The sequence below is a fragment of the Homalodisca vitripennis genome, chromosome 1, assembly GCF_021130785.1.
Source record: "Homalodisca vitripennis isolate AUS2020 chromosome 1, UT_GWSS_2.1, whole genome shotgun sequence".
In the NCBI taxonomy this organism is placed as follows: Eukaryota; Metazoa; Arthropoda; class Insecta; order Hemiptera; family Cicadellidae; genus Homalodisca; species Homalodisca vitripennis.
The window spans coordinates 60,040,552-60,064,323 of record NC_060207.1 but is presented as its reverse complement, the minus strand read 5'-3'; the positions used below and the strand labels follow the sequence as shown (position 1 = coordinate 60,064,323).

The 23,772-nt window shown below is 33.5% G+C and overlaps 1 protein-coding gene across 1 annotated transcript in view; it reads right to left on the bottom strand.

The window, feature by feature from the left end:
• Positions 1 to 2,029: 2,029 nt before the first annotated feature.
• LOC124362688 (N-acetylgalactosamine kinase-like) overlaps positions 2,030 to 23,772 on the bottom strand; it is a 74,896-nt gene continuing 53,153 nt past the window's right edge. The window contains 1 exon segment of the mRNA XM_046817395.1: positions 2,030 to 4,453. Coding sequence (XP_046673351.1) covers positions 4,264 to 4,453 — 190 coding nt within the window. The 3' untranslated portion in view covers positions 2,030 to 4,263.

The window sequence follows — 23,772 nt, the reverse complement described above, 5'->3', positions numbered from 1 at the left end:
ATTGTCACAAATATGTTAATAAACAGGTATTTAAAACTTTTATAAACAATGTTTGCTGAAATTTGTATTTTAATCCCACCATAATCAATTCTTAGTTACTAGTAGAAAAGCACAGATGCAAACAAAACTCATTTCAAAATTAAATATAAAATAATGTATGTTACCTACCTTACTGTACATTATATTTAATTACATCCTGTCCTGTGCAGTGACAACGCCTGGACTGGACTCCAAGCAGCTTTTGGGTATGTTTGAATCCTTTTTCCCCTTTCTTCTTTCTGTTCATTATTTTTGTATGTATTAATATCCCCCCCACCTGACGAAGAGGATTGATTCCAATACTCGAAACATTGTGTTATACCTTTCATAACATATAATGATGGCAAATGTCCAAACTCCTGTTATCCTTTTATATTTAATTACTTAATAGAGCTTTGATCCAGCCAACAGTTTTGTTACATCAACTCTTTTGTTGCTATGTAAAAATTCTACTTGACTTACAATTTTGTAACTTCAAGTTTTTTTATGCTCACACTCACATGCACTAGAGGTAATAGAGGGCACTTTGCAGTACTTTACTAAAAATGTATAAATCAAGTGAAGGACCTAATAAATACTTATCATATTTGGTGTAAAATGTTTGTTTCTTTTTCACTACAACCTTGTTTGTAAAAAAAAGAAAAATCACGAAATAATTATAATATAAAAAGTTAAAAATATCAAAAAGTAAAACACTTTTTAGAAGTCTTGTTAGTAATATTTTGTTTTGCTAATAAACTACAAATATTTTTTATCGAAGGAATTTTGTTTCCGTGAATCAACAGTATGTAATGTAATCACCAAAAATAAAAATAAATTTTCAGACTATTGGAGCAAAACTTATTTAAAAAATGACATTATAATCTCGAAAAATGCGTGGTGACAAAACCTTTCCTACCTTGCATTTCTCAAATAGAACTAAGAAGCAAAACAACTATTCACTTTTATGGCTAAAATTCTTTTCAATAGTTATAAAACAAAAAATCAATAAAACACACACACACTCAAACACGCACGTCACTGGTATGCATGTAGTGGATTTAGTTTATATTTATGTCAATGTTAAATTATTTAAGATGTTAAGATGTTGTTGATTATTTATTAGGTTTACGCATGTTACTGATTATTTATCTTTTCTTGCATGTCGCTAGTTATTTATTGTTACTTTTGCATGTGTCAAATTTTGTTATCACTTAGTTGTTATTTAATTCTTATCATACACTACACATTTATTACTGTTGCTTCGTTTTTATATTTAACTATTTATTATTGTTTTTTTTTTACCTTTTCGTTGATTATTTGTTAACTTATATTTATTACTAATTCGCTGATTTTTATTACTTATTTTAACTTATTATCACTGTTATTTAATTATATATGTATACATTATATTAGTGCTATTAATAGTTTATACTCCTTTTAACTTATTACATGTACAAGTGGTGTAATTCCGTTGGAAGAATAAATAAATAAAAAGGACTTTTTACACTAGAATCTGTGACTAGCATGGAAGTCCGGTACATATCTTTGGACCTGCCAAGACAAACTGCATATGTACAGTATTGTAGTGTAAACATATTTTCCTGCCCACTTCATCGTATTGCAACAGTTAACGTCATGCATGTCCACTGGATGCTCCAAACTGATCGCTCCACAAATGATCTGCATGGACACATACAAGACGTCCACGAATGTTTATGGGTATTCATGTATGTACTTGTATTCATGATTATGAATAGCCCCATTAAAATACTTTTACAGTCGTGTTAAGCAATATTGTTCCATTCCACCCGTGGATGACAGTGCAAATTGGCCTTTAGACAATGTTAGACAAACCACCAACATCATAGGACATAGAAATAAACAATATCAAAAGTAGTAATCCATAGAATATAAGATGGCAACAGACCACTACAGTGTCATTTTTTGCAAACTTCTAGTGGCAGCAGATTATCACTGTGGCACTCAAATGGTTAAATTAGAGAATGTGTACTTTTTTAAATATAATTTATTTTATTATTTTTATATAACTTTCTTTTTACAGATTACAAACTTTACAAACTAACATTTCATTATTGTAAAATAGCAATAAAAATAACCATATGTTTATATAGTTTGCTAAGATAAAGAAAATACTATAACTTCATAATCACTATCAATCAACTATAACTTATATTCAATATAAGTAATATGTTTAAAAATTCATTAAAACTAACATAATTTAACACTTTAAAAAGTTTGCACCCATTTTCCATTTTAATAACAATTCAATGCAAACTAAATATATATTTCAAGATTTAGTCTAAAGAGGAACTGAACTAGAAATATGGAGGAACTAAAACCTACTAAAGTTGAAGTAGGATGTATTTTATATATATAATTTTAATCTTTAAGAACATCAAATTGATTTTCATGAGGCATATTAGTTCATTAATCCCTGAACTGGTGATGGAAAATACTTTTACCAATCTGTAAAATTTTGTAATTCCATTAAGTTAAATTATCAGTTATTTATTGAGAAATACAGATTGTACATTCACAGCAACTGAGAGCTATACAATGTTTTTACAACAGAGAGTACTCTTATGATGTTAGCACTGTCTTTAGATGGCACTGAACTCATTGAACTATGTAGCACATATCCTAGGTACAATCTTATTGATAGAAAATATTTATATTTCCTTACAAATACAAATATCAAAATAAATATTCAAGAAGTGTAATGAGATGACCCACATGGTTTTTTTCTGAATATTTAAAAGGATACTAACTTACAACCCATTTTTATATCAGAGTATTATCTAAGTTGTGGTTAGTTACTTCTTTAGGAGCAAAACAAAAGAAAGAGAAATTTGAACTATAAATTCTGTGTGTAAAAAAAAAAAAAAAAAACTTTCAAAAGATTGAAATAAATTTGAACCTGTTTAGAATAATATAGCACATAGTGCCAAAATATTATTATTTCTGAGTGTCTATGGCATTGATTTATGTACTACCCATAATTTATTATCATACCTGTTGAACTTACTAACATTCACTGAAAAATCTAGAAAACAATTTTTATTAGCATAGCAAATTAATTGTTATTGCCAATGCAGTACAGTTTACAAAATAATTAATAAGCAATGGTGAATTGGAAAATGCTGTCAAAATGTATAATTATGTTAAAACTTCTGAAGCATAAAGTCATTATTTTTAATATTGTTCAAAAGACCTGACAAGCTAAGAGGAGACAAGAAGATTTAAATCATGACTAATTGCAATAATCTAATCATCTCAAAATTACAGTCGTAATTTATATTTTCAGGATTCATATGTGTACTTAGGATAAAAATTGTAAACCAATTAGTCTTAGCTATTCAGTTTGCAAATATAAAAAAGAACCTGACCACTGATCCATATTTACCTATATTCGAGTAATATGTTTTCAATGTCAACTGAAAAAGTAATTCCAATGGACTGGAACACTCATCCGAAGGAATAAAAAGTATGCAGATAACAGAAGCTATAACAGAAAATCCAATATCTCCATCTTTAACAGACCCATCTTTTTACTAGGATAAAGGTTGCAGGCAGATAATTTTTATTCTGGTCTCCAATACATTTGATTAGGAATGTACAATTTCACTCAAAAATCCACTTTAGAATGTAAATAAGTTGGCTGTATAAACCAATATTTCCTAACTTTCTTATGCTTCAGAAACAATGTTTGTTTGTTGGTACGTCCTTATAAACAAATTAGTTTATCACTGCCAAAATGTAAATTTTATGTAAAAGTTGGGTTTACTAAATTGTAAAATAATCAATTCACGATTTTATCTCACAGACAAATGTTAGTCAATAAGCTTAAGTTGGATAAAATATCGAACTATTTTCGAGCACATGGCATATGTCGTGCAGTTAACGACCACACTCAAGTGCATATTTCGTGGTGGTACTTGCATATTTGGCACCAAACTATTACAAGTAAGATAGATCAACGTGTTGCCAACGTCCAGAACTAAATTTGTAAAGATACTCTTGGGATAACAAAGCTCAAAAATCTCCACTACATGTCACAATACTTCTGTCAATATATCACTTCTCAGTATTAGCTTACAACAACCGACATGCACCCTCATACGGGACCAAACAGCATATGCCACGTGTGCATTCGTTTTGCTATACTTTGGCACAATTAAGTAGCTATTTACTGTAAGGCACTGGATTCATATCAATAACTGACTAGTTAACAATGAAATCAGCATGAGGGCTGTAGATCTGAACCCCCTGACCAGGCTGAGTGGCGAAGATGAGATTTTTAATATTCTGGCCTACAGCATCGGGGTTGTTGGCGTAGAACTGCTCCTTGACAGTAGCAATGAATTTGTCTGCATTGTCTTCTGTGGTCAGTGCAACAATGCATCCACCCCACCTGAAATACAAAGATAAATAGTTAGATGTATTAAAATGAACAAAGGGTTTCACTATTTTATGTCCTATCTGGTTCTGTTTATAATGTGTAAGTCTTTGTTTTGTTATTTCACAATTCAAATAAAGAGGTTTGGAACAAGGGCATATGTAAGAGTTAACCTAAAGTAAAGAATATTTTGGTACAGCTAAAAAATAAGAAAGATAAAACAAAATCTACCCATGCCTACTTTTCTATTTCTCCAGGGTTATTAAAACATTTATTTTCACTTATATTTTTTTTTATTGCACATATTCATAGAGAACAGAGCAAAGGTCACTTGTGTTAGTGTTACAATTTGTGTTCAATTCAGTATCTGTTATTACAAGATGCTGGTTCTCCATTGGGTGAACTCTTGTACGGTTTAGTGTGGACGCTCCAGAAGCCAACATGTTAAGGAAGATTTGAAGTTCTTCTCTGGAAGCTTCCTCAAGGATTCGGGCAGTTTGTTGAATAACAGCACTCCTCTGTACGACGGTTTTTTCTCAAACAAGCTCAGATGGTGCTGATTGAGGAGGGAGTTGCTCCTGTTTCTGGTGCTGTAGGGATGGTTGTCACCAGTTCTTGCGTGGCCTGTTCTTATTGCAAAGAGGATTGTTTCTTGGATGTAGATGTTTACCACAGTCAAGATTCCCAACTCCCTGAAGGCTGCTCGACACGAGTCTAGTGGTCCTAGTTCTTTTAGAACCCTAATAGCACTTTTTTGGATAATAAGTACCCGTTGAAGGTTTGCGATTGTCGTGTTTCCCCAGACAATCAGACCATATCTCAGGTGAGATTCTAACAGGGAGTAGTAAGCTGTTAAAGCTACTCGGGTGCTGCTGATTTGTTTCATTCTCCGTACTGCATATAGGCTGCTGTTAAGTTTGTGACAGAGTTGGTTTATATGGGGTTCCCAAGAGAGATTTTGATCTAAGATTATTCCAAGGTATTTTCCTGTTTCTATTGTTGTTATTTCTGGGACGCCATGGAAGTTGTTTGGTCTAGCTGTGAAAATTAATTGCTGTGTCTTCGAGTCATTTAAAACCAGATCGTTGAGATAGCAGTATTGTTTTGCCTGGTTATATGCAATAAGAGTCTATGTCGAGTTGGTCCTTGTCCTTATTTGCTAAAATCAGAGCTGTGTCATCAGCGATCAGCGTACATTACTATTTTGCAGTAGTCCTTAAGATAGTCTGAGAAGTCATTAGTTACTAGAATGTACAAAACAGGTCCGAGTACGGAGCCTTGAGGTACTCCTCTGCTCACTGGTAGTTGTTCGGATTTTACTTTCTTCACGGTATTGTTCTCCATATGAGTGATTTCGACTACCTGCTTCCTGTTGCTTAAATAGCTCTTGAACCAGTCTAGTTCCTTGTTAGTGACTCCCAGATACTGCAGCTTTTGTAGGATAAGTTTGTGATCCAGACAGTCGAATGCCTTACTGAGGTCCAACAATATACTTGAGGCGATCTGTCCTTTTTCCAGTTTGTCTATTACGGCTTCTATTAGTTGGGCTATTGCTGTTGAGGTGGATCTGTCTTTCACAAAGCCATGTTGTCTAGATGTAAGGAGATTATGCTGTTTGAGATGTCCCAGAAGTCTACTTCGTACTACATGTTCCAAAATTTTAGAAAATGTTGATATGAGAGATTGGCCTGTAACTGGTGGCTTCATTTGCTGCTCCGCTTTTATACTTTGGGTAAATTCTTGAGAGTTTCAGATCACTGGGAAATGTTCCTTAAGAGAGTGATTTATTGACAACTATTGTTAGTGGGATGATGATTTCGTGTTTGCATTGTTTAATTAGTTTGGAGGAGATCTCATCCTCACCTGTTGATGTTTTTGGTTTTAACGAGTCAATAATTGTTTCAATTTCTAGTTCATCTGTTTCAAAAAAATTTAATTTTGGAATTTGGAGCAGGTTATTTAGTTCTATTGTAGACGTTGGTGTTGGTCTATTTCCATTTTTGTTAAGTGTTCTGTCAGCGGTTGTAGCAAAGAAGTTATTCAAATGGTTGGCAATGACCTTTGGAGAATCCGAGATGTCTTCATTTATTTTCAAACATTCCAGTTGATTTTTGGTTGATTTTTTTTTCTTTCATTATTTATAACTCTCCACATGGCTTTTGATTTGTTGTCAAACCTGTCTATATAAGCTGAGTTGCACTGTTTTCGAAGTGTTTTGAGTTTTTGATCGTAAGTTTTTTTCCTTCGAGCTGTTTCTTTTTTATCATCAGGGTGACCAGTGATGAGTTCTCTGTTCAGGGCCTCCAAGTACAGCAATTTTAGAGTCTGACTTTCACTGTCCCAAATATTTTTGGTGAACTTTCTTCTATTCTTTATTATCTTGAGAGGGCACGCTATGTTCATAGCAGATTGCAGGATTGCATTGAATGCTTTGTATGCAGCTTCCGCGTCCTCAGTAAGTATGACTTTTGACCAATCTTGTGCTTGAAGATTGTGCTTCAGTTCCTGCACTGTTCGTGTAGTGAATTGTCTTCTCTGTGATTGGTTCAGTGTTTGCTTTGTCATATCGGTGATGATAGTACATAGCTGTGCAGTGTGGTCCGAGAGACCTGTTTTTTGCACTCTAGTAATTATTAGTGTTTCTCTGGTGTTTGTACAGACAAAATCTATAGAGGTCCGACTATGACTAGTTATTCTGGTTGGAGGTAGTTGAAGCCTTCTCAAGCCGTAGCTAAGGAGCATTTCATCCAGAGTTCTTTTGTCGCAACTGTCAACCAGGTTGTCAACATTTACATCTCCCATCACCAGTATCGGGTCATTTATGTTTACGATTTTGTCTAGTTCCGATGATAAAAAGTTTATTGCGTTTTCCAAGTTGCTGTAAGGTGGCTTGTATACGCTTAGTAGGTGAAGAAATTTTTGTTTAAGCTCAATTTTCAGAAGAATACTTTCGCATATAAGTTCTGATATAGTTCTTGATATAGATGTTACTGCTATTTTGTTTTCCAGTTTTAAGTTCGCAAATACAGCCACTCCACCTTTTTGGTGCCGCTGTCTGGCAAAACCACCTATGAGACTGAAGCCAAGGATTCTCGTGTTTTCCAGCTTTTCTCTACTTAGACCATGTTCTGTGAGAATTATTAAGTCTGGGTTAGAGTTGTGCAAAAAATGAGTCAGTCTGTCGATTTTGTTTTGAAGGCCATCAATATTATGGTGAGCTATGGTGAGTTTTTGTAGTTTATTTTGATTCTGTGTGGACCTTATTGTTGATTCAACTATGACCTCGTGTCCTTCATCTTGAGTTTGTCTAAAAAAGATTGCTGGTTTGATGTATGTTGCCTGGATTGTGAGGGTGCCTGTGTGGGCGATATCACAAGAGCAGAGTTAGTGTCGGTCTTTGGGACAGTATAGTTTTCTCTCGTTGCTTTTACTAAGGGTAAGTGTTCTACTATAGGTTGGGGTAATACTGAAGTGTCTATTGCTTTTGTGTTCTCTTGGTGTTCTGTACAGTCAACATCCACAGAAAGGAGAGGACATAAATTTAAAGCCTCATTAAAGTTTGTGTTGAAGAACTCTTCTAACGTTTCATTCTCTCCTAGCTGTTTAGCCGTGATTGGTGGGCATTTGCTGACTTTGAAAATATGGAGCTTTGGCTCTGACTGCGAGCCACCTTTGCCTGCAGCCAAATACCTAGCATTTTGGAGGGAGACACTGAAGAAGTTTTTTCCCCTGCATTCTCTAAGCCTTTTGTTTCTAGTTGAGGTATTTACGCTATTGGTGTTTGTGTTATTGCAGAGATTTTCAATTTTTGGAGGTGGTGGTGTAGCTTTTTGTAGTGGTTCTTCCAGAGTTTCCTCTTGTGCGTGGATAACTCCATATTTGTGAATTTGTTCACTGAGGCTCATAAGTTTGTTTTCCATTTGCTCCTGCCTTACTTTCAACTGTGCAATTTCTAGCAAGAGAGATGAGTTCGTGGTGGAAGCGCATAATTAGTTGGTGTTTGAGTTTCTATTTCTCTGGTTTCAGAAAGGACTTTTTCCTTAGCGGTAGTAAGCCTTTTGTTCATCTGTATATTTTTAATTTCCAATGATTAAATTCTATTTATGTGATTAGTTATAAGCTGTTCCTGTTCAGTTGTGTGGTCTTGATAGATTTGTTAGATTTTGCTTTTTTCTTGCTTTTCCTTGTTATATGTCAATAATTGTTTATCAAAGCCACAACTTTAGTCATAAGCTACAATAATTTTCTTCAATCCTTAACTTTTGTAATGGTAATATGTGTCCGCATAAAGACAACACATAAACCGTCAAACAGGCTAACTTGGGACAGTAGGTTAACTTGGGACGTTTTGTTGTTTTGTTTATTTTTTTTACTGCTCCCATGTGGAGTTGAGTTAATGAGCTTTGAAGAGTTTGAGTGTGCTGTCAGTGTATTTTTACTGGTTTTTCATCACATTCTGGACTTTTAATCATCAGGTAAGTGTCATTCAGTAACTAAAACATGTACTTATAATCTTATCATTAAAATTGAACCTTGCAAAACTTTGCTTGTACACACATTACTCTTAAATGTATTAGGGTTTGAATTAGTTCAAAACATAACCTCAAATATGTAGTACACTTTCAATGTCTTGATCTTCCAGTGCTGCCAACTTTAGTTGACTAGTAAAAAAAAATTCCCACAGGCACTGAGTGGTCTAACTTGGGACAGTGTCCCAAGTTAACCTGCTCTGTTTTTTTTATGTGTATAAAAGTGTATAATAACTAATAATGTGTTTTATTGTTCCAAATTGACTAAAATGGATGGAAAAAAGAAAGAAAAGAACTTAAAAAAGAGAAAATATAAAGACTTTGATCATGAACAAATGGAAAAAGCACTTACGGAAGTTGGAAAAGGCATGTCCTTTCGCAAAGCGGCTGAAATGTTTGGTGTGTCGAAGTCAACTTTAAACCGATACAAAAATGAAAAAAACACTGGGAAGGTTGGCTGTCCATATGTGTTTGATCAAGAAAGTGAGGAAGTAATAGCAGAGTGTATATCTTTGGCTGGAGATTGGGGATTTCCCTTTACCATTTTTTATATTCGACTAGTTGTGAAATCATTTTTGGACAGGCAAGATGTAAGTGAAAGAAGCTTTCAGAACAACATGCCAGGCAGAGATTGGACTATTTCTTTTGTTAAAAGATATTCAAATACCCTGACAAAACGCTTATGTCAAAATGTTAAAAGATCCAGAGCAGGTGTGAATGCTGAAACAGTGAATCAGTACTTTGATGAACTTACAGCAACACTAAAAGACGTGGACCCTCATCTAATTGTTAATTATGATGAAACAAACTTAACAGATGACCCGGGAAGAAAAAATGTTATAGTACAGCGTGGAATACGCCACCCCGAGAGGATAATTGATTCGTCAATTTATGAGTGTGTAAAGAACAAAAAAAGATTTGTTTTTCTACCACCTAACAGCACAGGTATTTGCCAGCCGCTTGACGTAGCATTTTTCAAACCCCTAAAGGTGAAGTGGAGAGAAGTTTTGGATGAATGGAAGAGCAAAAATCGTGGAGGAGTTTCAAAAGATGTTTTCCCTTGTCTACTGAATAAATGTTTAGTTTCTATGGGCCAGGAAGCAACTGTCAACAATGTTAAGTCAGGTTTCAAAGCATCAGGTGTTGGTCATTTGAACAGAGATCAGGTTTTAAAGAGGTTGGCTAAGAAAAAAGAGCCGCAATCTAAAGACAGTGCAATCAGTGGTTCTAATCACTCTCTCATTGTAAACAGCTTTGAAGCTTACCTTGAAGAGGCACGAAAAAGTGAAACAACTCCACTAAGAAAACAAAAGAAGAAAAAAATTGATGTTGCTCCAGGAAAAAGTGTGATCCAGGATGACTTAATTAAGAACTCTAGTGAACCTGAAACAACAGAAGCAAAAACTACTAGACCAATCAAGAGAAAAAAGCCTACAGCTGAAGAATCCAGTGACGAGGATTCGGATGGACACTATTCTCTTCATGATATGTCTGATGAGATGCACTTTTCCTCTGAGGATGAAGATGTCAGCGAAGAAAAGCAGCTTGAAAGACCAGGTTGTAGTGGTGCGCTGCCTAAAAAAACTGTGCAACTGCAAGATCTCACTCTTGATTCTTTCGTAGTGGTTGAAGTGTTGTATGACAAGGGAACTAAAAAGGAAAGTGTAAAAAAGTTTATCGGCAAGGTTTTATGTGTTAAAAACTCTGATGTTGAAGTAAAGTTTTTTAGAAGATCAACCAAAGCCATGAATGTGTATATTTTTCCAGAAATCAATGACATTATGACCGTGGATTTCTCACAGATCTTGGAGGAAGTTAAGCCCATCAATGTGTCAAGGGGAAGATATATTTTTCCATATGAAATGGACTAAGTATATAGTTTTAATTCCATGTGTACTATGGAACACTTTGTTTTTCAAATTAAAATAATTATGTATTTCACACTTGAGTCTTAATTTATTTTTTCCTCACGTTCTTTGTTCGTTTTATTTTTTTCCCAATGGGGAAAATATAGTATGGTACTTCATTATTTACACCATTAACGTACTGTAAAATTGGTTGAATCAATGTTATTTTAGCATGAACAATGTTTACCACAAAGTTCTCAGTCTCAAGTTAACCTGCAGAGACCTTAACAACTCTTTAACACAGAATTTATATGACTGTCCCAAGTTAGCCAACCTTCAAGGGTAACTTGGGACACAATGTTTTTAATTTTTTTTTAGCAACCTGGGTAATTTAGCGAAAATTTGAAAATGTTTTTTAAAAGTTCTAACTAAGACCTAAGTTTTACATGAGAAAGCAAACTTTCCACTAAGAGTAGACATAAAACGGCGGGAAAGTTGAAAACTGTCCCAAGTTAGCCTGTTTGACGGAACATTTGTTACTTACAATAAATAACGATTCCTTGATAAAGAGTCAGGATCAAGTTTCTCATCACAACATTTTCAGCTAAACCTCATAAACTATTTTAGGTATTAGTGGAACTGCTTTTTTAATAAGCATGTCTGTCATTCTAACGCATACTGTAAATAATTCCTTCATCTTAATCTAATGGGGTAGACACATATGCTGGTTAATCTTAATCTTATGAGCCGTTCGGCCGAGCCAAATGCAGAGTTACGCACTGGTAAGATGCGTAAGGCATTTGGCATTAAACTGTCAACTTAATCCGCTGTATTTCCACTAGATATCATTGACTGTTTGTTCCTTCCTGAGTTTTTGGATGCAACAACAAACTATCCAAATTATTTCATTTCCATGAGTGCAGTGATTTACCAGATTTTTGTTCATTATCATTGTCTGTTTTGCTCAGCTGTACTCAATATTGTATGAGTTTGTTTACATTATGTATAATAATGGATCGTGAAAACTTGCATAACTCTGAATTTATAAAGTTTTGTAGAATTATTTTGAAAATAATGATGGCCGTGTGAACAATGCCAAATTCTGCTGTACATTTGTATGTCGTGCAAAATTGTTTCAAGGCTTATTAAACTAATAATTTAGTTACTGTACAATTATAATAATATGCACCACTGCACTTATTGTTATTTTTTTTTTTTTTTTACAGTATATCTATTGAATTTTGTTTTAAAATTAATTCATATTTTGTTAGTAAATGTTAAAGTTGTTTTATTTCTATTGTTAGTTTAGTTTCTAATTTTCATAGCGATTAAGTTTATTCAGATTTTACTATACAATTACTATTTTATCTGACTTTATTTATTAACTTATTTCCTATGAATCTTAATATTATCGTAATGACATCTAAATACTGCTCAATATGAATGACATCGTCAATGTTTTTGTAAACCTGAACGACAGGTAAAATATTCTTGTTCTTATTATCACAAAAAGAGTTTGATGACTTAAAATCAGTGTTATGAACTAAAATCATGCCACAGAACAAAATAGTGATTAAATTTTGTAAAAAATAATTGAAAAAAAAACACACATACTGTACACACACAGTGGAGTGTATGTAGAGTTTTTGTTCTAAGTTAGAATTTTTAGATATGTAGTTGATTATTTTTCTTTGTACAAAAAACATTATCAACTATTACAAAATCACTAAATACTTAAAAATTGCTTCCTTTCAAAACTTTTCTTGTGTTTTATATTGATTTGTTTTTTGTAAAAATATTGTACAACCATAATGTTTTTCGATACAATATTTGGTAATTTCAGTTTTACATAACAATATAGGAGAACATTTTTCGGTACTTTGGGATTATACCGACCACACTAGTATGAAGAACACAAAAATAGAAATTTATAGAAACAAACATGATAGAACGAAAAAACAACTCTTCAATTACAAAATTACAAACTTACAAGCATTTCCAGGTATTGTGATCGCTGTTATCTTATCTTTCTCGAGAATCCTGATTACGGCAGGCCGCGCGGCATCACGTGATTTGCACGGTACATAATTGCCTTTCCATTACAATTCAATTTATATTTCTGATTAGCCCCTCTAGAATTTGATATTTTACTGATAGGTACTATCTCGAGGGATGTTTTTCTTTCGTCGACATCAGCGCGGGGCAGCACCGAAGGTGCTGTCAATGCCCGCGCTGATGGCCGGAGGCACTCGCATTTTGGGTGGCGGAATGTGATCAAGAATAAAAACAAGTTTTTAGTGTTTTTTTAATAAAGAGTTTAGTTTGGTAAATGATTGTTTTTGTTGAATTTTTGTGTTTGGAGAAATGTAGAGGTAAAACACGGAAGTACAACAAAGCGATGCACCAGCTGAACGGGCGGCGAGACTGCAATCACGTTATCTACTAGACGCTCGACTTTGACCTCTGTCTGAGGATGGGGAGGGGTTTGCGATAAGACAATTCCTGTTTTATATTGACGAAATATTGTTCTACGCTAATCTAGTAATCAGTAGAAACGAAATGTGAAATAACGATTCATGTCTGGGTGTGGTCGGTATAATCCCAAAGTACCCATTTTTCTAATGTTTCAAATTTCATTGCATAACAAAAATTTATTGCGGTATACCAAAATTTTACATTTTCACAAAAATTAATTATTGCCAACTGCCCTGCTGAGGTTCAAATAAATAACTCAGACTTAATATTGCCTTGATGTAATAATGGATGAACCCAGAATTTTACATCCTAATAGCTATTTATTTTAATCCTAGTATGAGTTAAAAAAAATTATTCTGCCAATCTCAAACCTTTGAAGATAGTCTGATTATATAAAAATCAATCCAAGAATGCCACTCTATTTTAAAGGGATTCATACAGATTTAGAGAAACACCTTCATTCTAAGTTAAATTTGTCTAATGCTGTTGACACAACTTAATACTAATCAAGAGAGAAGATTGGGGTATATGAAATAACCCCATACTTCTAGTTATATAGGGGATCTTAAATCATAACACAAAGACTGGACTGGATTGATCTTTCTGTATTAGATAACCATCAAAGTAAAAATAATACATTGCCTGAAAATGTAAAAGATAAACTGCCCAACTCTTTAGGACAACTTCAGTCACTTGGCAAACCTCACACATTGTGCAAGCTGCAATACTCCTAGTTAAAAACTAGTAGGATAATGTAGGCTAATTAGACCATAGAATTTATAGCATGGATACTTAACTCTACCAGACATTAATGATATGTCCATAATTCACAAAAATTATAGAGACAACATTTATATTTACACTGACAGTTAGTGTGTGAAATTGTCACAGTAAATGTTAAAAAAAAAACCCAAACACACGATGGCATCATAATCTTCCACTTTTTGTGTTGTATATCTCGGTTACATAAACCATCATAGCCAATCGAGATACTCATATGACAATAAACATGCCTAGCCAAATGGATTATGAACAATAACCTTTCTTTGGTCTTTGATACAAAAGATAGCAAACAGTGCATTTCAGCCAATTGCCAACATGGATATTAAATAATTTATGATTTAATTTCTGTAATCAGTTACTAAAAGTGATTACGATGAAGGTCTATGGGGACTACCATGTTTGTTGCACTAAACGCTGATATTTATTTTTCTATAACAAAATACTCTCAAATAGCTTTATTTTACTATTTAGATTTTCAAAATATTCAAAATTCAACAAACCAGCAGCTACCACCCAACATTTTTTTAACTGTATGTTATATTTGAGAGACTCATTTACAATAAATTGAATTACTACCATCCTAAATGCCTGCCAGCATCACTCCAAAACAACTTAGTTTCAGATCTAATTATAATTGCAGTGACTAACAACAATATCTTTGGAACAGAGTATGTACAATACATATGTGATACATATATGCATAACGTACAGGTATATATAGATAGTACACATATAAAGTAAATATCACTTCACGTCAGTAAAAGCAAAACAACTCTTAACTTTTATATAAACTCTTATTTACATTAATCGACACCTTATGACGTAGACCTCAACTCACCCAGCTCCAGTAAGCCGAGCGCCAAGAGCACCAGCCGCGGTGGCCACACTGACCAGCCTATCCAACTGTGGGTGGCTGCACTGGTACAGGTCACGCAGACTGCTGTGAGACTGCGACATGAGTTGTCCAAGGAAGGTCAGCGTCCCATCTCCACCACAACTGGCTGTAAACTGGGCCACCCTCTCTGCCTCTACACCAAACAAAACACAAATCTTGGGTCCAACTTAAAAATGTTAAATGTAAACCTCCATCAAGTTACACATTGTTTGAAAGGTCTTTGTAAAAGAAATAAACAGTGAAATAAAGAAGTGGCTATCTTAAGCCAATAAAAAATGCAGAATAGTTCAAATTTTTAATATTTTTAATCGGAAAAGTAACAAATCGGAATCGAATGAAGTATTCATTGTTTAATTGCGAGCAAACCCACAATGACATTCCTAGCAAGCTTTGATAAGCCTTGACAAAAAGTCTCTAGTCCTATCAGTTTGACTCAAGTGAATGTGCATTAGTTTGACGATGATGTTCACAAAGTTTAGAAGTGATTAATCATTTATTTAACTACTAGTTGTCCAGTACAGAGCTCAGTGAACATGAATGTATAACTATTTTAATGATACATGATTATAAAGATCGGATTAGATCTTATAATGGGGTGAGAAATACTCAATTACTCCTTTCCAAATCAGAACCCTATTCCAAAGCTCAGGAGTGCAAAAGACCATAAAAATTTTGAAGAGACAAGGAATTTCCCAGAACCAGAAAACCACAAGTCCACTACTAGCAATGTAATGTCTTTTGATGTTTTCCAATGTGTTGTAGAGAATCCAAATGTCTCGTTGTTTCAAAAACATTAAATATTTCCTAAATATCAGCAAGTAAAGTTTTGCACAGTAACAAATTTAAACCTTAATATTGATAATAATACAATAGCATTACATAATATTGTTTTCACAGACAATCATTTATGCTAAACAACAGTATAAGCCAGGACAATTGTAGGTCTTGATTTGATGTTAATTTGGTATTTTGGGAGCAGGGACAATCTAGTGATACTAATCGAAAAGTGTAGTTTTGTACCCCACAGATGTATAGGTATTGAGTTTAGTTTGTCTAATTTCGGTTGTTAAAAATTTAATATGGATGATCCACACTTATTATTCATCCTGAATGTTAACCCTCCGAGCGTCCATCATATTTCCCTAAACGTCCACCTGTTTTTATAGGTTTTGCAGTCCTTTTGCATAATTCATAAAAATCTTAAGAATGGTTTAAATATAGAGTATTATACATAATTTTTCTTGTAAAGAATCACAGAATAGGATTATATAAAAATTTAAATTTAAAAAAATTTCTTTTTGCAACAGCCTGTGAAAGAGAAAAAAATATTTTAGTAAATATTTCTATGAATATATTTATAATGTTATACAAACTTACATGGATATGCACAAATTTGAATTTTTACCTATTTGGTATTGCTAAGTACACAATAATAAAATGTTCTACTGATGTTGGAGCAGGCTGAGGGGCTACTTCTTCTGGTGCTGTTCTTGTGAGTTCATCAATTAGAACCATCACAAATTTTCTTCTGGGCATAGGCTTGTCTGTGTTTTTTGAATATAAGATGAAGGAGTCAAAAAATTGCCATATCAAGGAGATTATAAAAGATTTTTTTCCAATAGCGAGTGGTGGTCCGCGAGCATGATATGTGATAGATGGATTTATCTTTCATGTCCACTCCACCCATGTATAAATTATACTGCTGTATCATGTATGGCTTTACAGCCTCATGGTGACTTTTGAACCCGTAGGTCTTGGACATGACAAGCTGTTGACAAAAGGTATACTGGTTTTCGGGATTTTTGTTTGTTTGTACCCTACTGCTAACACAGGCCCTCTTCTGAAATAAACACTCTGTTGTTATATTATTATATATATATTTATATAATATTATAATATTACGCCAATAATAGTGTGGGTTGAATTAATTTGATCGGCAAGTGCCCGCCGTCTTAAAATAAGACGGCAACGTTCAGAGAAAGGTGCTGTCGACTTAAAACAAGTCGGCCGATGCTCGGAGGGTTAATACAATAAAGGTGTTGTGCAGGGAAATACTCTCTGGTTTCTTAACCGATTTTAATGTTTCATGTGTTATTTTTAAAATCTCACTGTAAGGGGTACTTTTTGTTATTTTGAAATAGTTTTAAACTTTAAGACTCCACCTACTAGCTATTAAATCTGTCATATTATTAAAATGAGCTTGATAAATTTTTACATTTCTTGATGGTTCAAATCTAATATATGGTAAAGTAAACATTAACACTTTCATAACTTAGCAACAGCTGCAACTGAATACAAATATTTGAAAAGTTAGCTGAACAACAAAGAGTAATTATAAGTTTATATGTATGAAAAATTACAATTAATTACACTGTAGAGGTGTTTTGGGATCAGGCTTCAAAAAACTAATGCAAGTCTTTTCACAGTCAACATAACCTAATTAACAAATGATGTCAAAGGTAATGTTGTATTTTAACTTTTCCTAAAACAAATTGTTACAAATTTTGAAGAAGTACTAGGTAGGGTGGACTACCACTTTAATATTTTGCACATGTTTCTTTTTTTTAAAACTATTTTACAAAAGTTCTTGTTTAACTACAAAGTATTACTTGTGAATATGATGTAATATTATGAGATTTTTAATTTTTTTAATTATTATTTTAACGTTTTAAAATCCTTTAGTTTAATAACAATAACTAACTGAGTATGGCAGTTACTGCTGAAGATTACAAAAATAAGATTACAAACTTTATTCAGGTGGTTTTCTCAGTGGACTTTTGTCTTCAATTCGATAGCGACTCTTTAACTCTGGAAGAAGCTTCTAATCAGGCTCTTGCATTAGAAGCAGCTCATAATCAATCAGCATGTTATTCTAATGTTGATGTTGTTTTAAATGATACTATACCCACAAATGTTCCTCCTGACAACCAAGACTCACAGCTTTTGGTTGTCCCTTTCTGCTAAATGCTACTTTTGTGGATACAGTTGGCATCCGCGCAAAACTGTCCAGCTATATGTAGACGTTATATGTAACATTTGTTCTACATCAGGGCATTACTCTAAGGTCTGTAGGTCAAGACTAAAGAAAAGTAACTTTAAAACTTCTAATGATGTTAAGAGTTCAAATGTTGTTGCTACTATTACAGCAGCTTCTCTTCATGGTTAAAACATGCTGTAGTTAAAGTAACCATTGACAAATATGAAGCAAAGACATTAATAGATACTGGAAGCTCAGAGAGTTTTTTTAGGTGATTCATTTGTTTGTCAGAGTTAAATCAGACTTTTCCCTGGATCTTGCAAGTTTTCAATGGCATCTGATTAACTTAGTTCTCAAATTGTTAGCTACTGTATTGTAAATGTAAAAATCCTTGAGCATTCATACACAAGAACAAAAATTGCAGTATTATAAAATCTTTGTGCTGATGTCATAGTAGGTCATGATTTACTGAAATATCATTCTCAAATTCAACTGAATTTTGGTGGAAATAAATCTCCACTTAAGTATTGTCTATTCTCTGCCTCATGCTCAAGTTGAACCTCCTCCTTTATTGAGTAACCTGACTGAAAATAAATACACTGCTTTTGAAGCTGGGGGTAGGCTTTATCAATTTACCAAAATTCCATTTGGGGTAACAAATGGTGTAGCTTGTTTCCAGAGGGTGATCGACGGCATTATATCTTTTGAAAATCTAGATGGAACCTTTGCATATTTGGATGACATTACAGTGTGTGGCAAGGATTAACATTAACATGATAGTAACCTAAATAAGTTTCTTGCTGCTGTCAAGAAATTTGGACTTAACATAAATTATAAGAAAAGCAGCTATTCTCTTCAGTCAAAACTATTAGGCTATGAGATAAATAACAGAACTATTAGACCTGATCAGGACAGACTCAGACCACTATAAAATCTACCACTGCCTACAGACACAGCTTCGTTAAGAAGAACTATTGGTATGCTATCATATTATTCTAAGTGGATACCGCACTATTCAGACAAAGTTCGAAGTTTCATGTTTCTTTTATATAATACGACATAATTAACTATGTATAAGTACCATATTGTTATGTTGTGATACATGGTTTCAAGCATTTTATGTATATGTATGTATGTGTATACATGTGTTGCAATATGTGTTTGTATATGTGTTTGTACTATTTTTGGGAAAAATAAACCTTTAATCAAATTTTTTATTTCAACCAATCAAAAATAATTATTTTAATCTTGTTTGTTAAATTGCGCTATATCAATATAAAATAAATTAAAAAAAATAAAAAAAATAAAAAAATAAATAAATAAATAAAATAATTTTTAGTTTTTAACACATTTCCTTCAGGTGCTGATTTAAAAATAAGAACAGAATAACAATATTTGTATCATAACTTTATCTTAATGTTTTATTGAACAGAGAACTAGTATTAAGTGTGAAAGCTTTATATACAATACAATCATTACAAAGTAAAATTAGCATACCTTGAAAGACATGCATAGCCCTTTGGAACAGTTTGAACTCTTCAACATGTTCTGTATTTGGTGTTAAGGTTAGATCATTCAGCTCCTCTTCAGAAACCTCCAGAATCTTGCATATCTAAAACAACAATGCTGGAATATTAGGATATAAAATAGCTTAACCCAATGAGGAAGTTTTTAACACATTCACTGCTAAGCATTTGAGTATTAGCGAAACCCCGGTGCTAATTTTTTAAATTTGTTTAATTAGAAGATATAACTTGCAGAAGTGACATAAAAGCATAAAAGATTATGTTTTACCTATATTTACATTTTTTTTGACATCATTATACTGCGGGACCGATGGGTCCCGTCAGCATGGACCAATGCCCATTGAACCTGAAAATGACATTTATTACAAGAACTATTGTATTATTTAGGGGTGTACACGTAACCTTATAACTGTTGATGGTAGTGAAGACAAGAAATTAGGCATTATGTTCCCAAGACTCCTAAAATTATGTAATATGTTGCGGGACCGATGGGTCCCGTTGTCCTGGCTGCAGGTCTTCGTTGATTTATACATGAGTTCACACTCAAAAACAAGATAATTTTCACTGGAAGGCACTAATAGTATATCATTTTATTATTTACAACTATCCCCTCCCTTCTTTGTAGTTTTTAACATTTCTTATTTACAATATGTACATCATACCAAACACTTTTTGTTATTGTGCATCTTATTGTCATGGCACTTGTTATATCATCACGAATCATTGGTAATGTATTACAAACTACCTCGGGGTCTCTAGATGTCCCAGCCATTGTTTATTTCGCTAACAACAATCACGAAATAATAGCAAACACAGCACTAGATGAAAACAACTATAGTTAACTGAACCGAGAAACTATGCACACTAGAACAAAGAACGAAAACGGCCCAACACGCTCACACTATCAGAAAGGGCCTCTTTGCAGTGCTGCCTAAACAGTGCCGAGAGCAAAACAACAATGCCCAGCGGGACCGATAGGTCCCGCGCGCACCCGTGAGTGGTGCCGAGACGCTTGGGCGGGACCGAACGGTCCCGCTTAGCACTGAATGTGTTAATGAGGCCTCTGCAGTACCAATAGCAGCAATTAAATTGGGAAAAAATTTCAAGCTCTCTACAACCGAATCCATAAAATATAGAGCATTAATATTTTACCACTGTCTTAACAGTAAAATCTTCATTGTACATACTATATATCACATTTGTAATAAAATTGTTAATTTTAAGAAATTTTTAATGTTGTACATACATACATATTATTAAAAATGTATTATTTTTTGTTACTTTTAACTAACTTTCACATACATTACCTTAGACATGACAATGGTTTTTACATAAATAAAATTGTTATGCATATCTCAAAAATGCTAAAAAAATAATATTACAAGTAATGTTTTTTATGACTTTTCTAGACATTTACTCTAACTATTTGTTTCCTAGAAAATTCTCAAGTTTTTTTATTCACTGTACACATAATTACTTTACAATTAATTAAACACATACTTAACAATTTATTGAAAAATAATCCAAAAAACCTTCATCTTGATGTTTAAGTTCTTCATCCTTCCACAAACCCTGAATCAGCAGTTTTTGAGCACAGGAAATAATAATGTTTTCCAACCTTACATCACTATGAATTATATCAGAACTGCACTTGTAATTACTATAATTACAATGCAACAACAGAACCCCATAGGTTTTACATTACATTAAGACCAGTTTCCCTACTAAACAAAAAAACAACACACTTAACTCGCATATAGCAGCTGACAAACAAAAACATTGATAAAACGTTTTAACAAACGTCAATGCTGCAAATAACACTAAATGAACTGCATTCTTACTAGAGGAACCAGTAAAGACCATGGCAATGATATCTGTTGGACATTTTCAGAACTAAAACAGCCCATAATAGAGTGGCTAAACAGAGACCACATGACCAGTGCGAGACTTGGCGTTCAGTCTGAGCCACTCAATACATAACCAGCGCCTATGTCTTCTTCAATTGGTTTTAATCAAATACAGTTATCAAATAAGTAATTTTACCTTGAAACCAACAAAAAGTAGTATTAGAAAAAAATTGTATGAGTCAGATTCTGATAAATTCAAGATGTTCTTGAATTCAGTTTCGTTGATAATGTACTAAATGAGTTCAAATTCTTTCTTGTGCCATTTATCATTCCAATCTTCTACACACTTTATCATTACACCACACAAAGTAACACCTTTAACACCTGTTTGATATCATTTTTGCAGGGGCTCATTGTATGGAGTTTGGCAGAATAAAAATTCCTTATCTATAACAACATGTAACACAGACCTGGTAATAACAGTATGGCCACTCAAAACTTTGTTTCCAATTCCCGCTTTTTTTCAGTTATTCTGTTAAACAATTTCCAATTCTCTAGTCCATTTTGAAACCAAATCTAAGCAATTGTATTACTGCTGTTATTCGTTGCCATCTGTATTTGCAGGAAATGTCACAAAGCTACGGTGCCACAAAAATTTCATCGTTAGCAGTATATCCGAAGACACGACATTGCTACCCCCAATTAAAGCTCCCTTGTTTATAACACTGTGTATTTCAATGTGTCCTCATAACATTGTGTGTACCTAATAATTTTCGTTTCTGGAACGCTCGGAACAAACTATGTATATGTATACCCTGTACATATATATCCATTTTGGATAAATAAAGAGAACAAACAGTTACCAACACATCACTACTGTGACGCAGACTGCAATCTAGTATTGCAGGTCATAAGTCTGAAGTGCACAACCTTTCGGTACAAAACCACGGTTTTCCAGGGATGTAAAAAAATTCTTGCACTATCCACGCTTTTCCAAGATTTAATCGTCGGTGGCAGCCTTAGTTACAGTCACGTGAAAGTATTGTGGTTCCGAATATATATATATTGCATGACTATCAAACAAACGGAAAAATGATCGTTTGAGTTTTCCATCAGCCATCATCTGACCAATGCTCCTCTGAAGACAATAACTGATGTGTGTGAAAAATTCAAACAGCCTGACATCTGAAAACTGGCGGCAATGTTATTTCAGTCAATGTTTGAATATAATAACAAAAAAAACATCACTTTCTTATTTTAATCTATGTAATCTGACAACCAATCAGATCATTTGTTATGAGCAATCGTTCACAGGCCAAGAACGGTCACCCAACTTAAATCGTTCTAAGGATCGTTTTGTGTATGGGGACTTAGAGACATAGAGTCAGAACTAACCAATATAAACTCCACTACACTAATGGAGGCAACTTTGGATTAAATAACATCAGGTGAAGTTTGCAAACACATTTTCAAAGTGCTTTTTCTGGTCAGGTGGCCATCCTGAATAATTTAGGTAAAACTGTATACACAGCAAAAAAACATGTAAAGATAGAATTTTGTATCAATGAAGAACTAACTGGCAATAATAAATTTTAAAAACAACATTGACAATTTAAAAATTGATATGTCTGACATTCACTTACCTCAGTTTTTGAATAAGGAGCTTCGTGTAAAACTTCAATTACTAGTTTAATAACTTCATCAAGCTTCATGCCTGCAGCTGTTTGGAAATCTGCCAATCTCAAACACTTTTCCCATGGAATGTTTCTGTTTTTGGCTAAAACCTAAAACAATAATGAACACAAAATGTATTATAATTTTGTGTAATTCCCAATTTAGAATCTTTAGCGCTATAATAAACACTATACAGGGAATAAGTATAAAAATACATGTTTTAAATATAAAAAACTTTTACGTACATAATTCATCAGATTTTGAAACATTTCATAAGTACCTAACACATAGATAGTGTAAAAAGTTACATAATCAGAAATATAAACTCTTAAAATGCTAGTCAAAACTCTCATAAAAATAGTGTGCGGAAAAAGGAATTGGTACTTTTTAAATAGCCACCCAGGTTCTATTTAACCTTACTCTGTGATATATTTCTGCAACTATAAAGAACATTATCTATGTTTTACCAATGCCCAAGAGTCATCATTGTAGGAAGAGATTGCTATAAGTCATAACAATTTTAAGTAAATCATTCCCAACATCTCTATACTATTCTTAAAAATGATTGTTTAGACACTATACGACTCAGCTTATTAGTATATATCTGAGCAGCAAGACGGCACACGATAACTCTGGTGTTGAAGTCATTGATGGTCGCCTTGTTCTTGGTGACAAGACTATGAGCCACCACAAACAAGCCCTTGGCTGGCAGATTCACTTCCCTTGTTCTTATCAGATTAAACTCTGTGGCTTTGTATATACCTGAGAAGCAAGACGACAC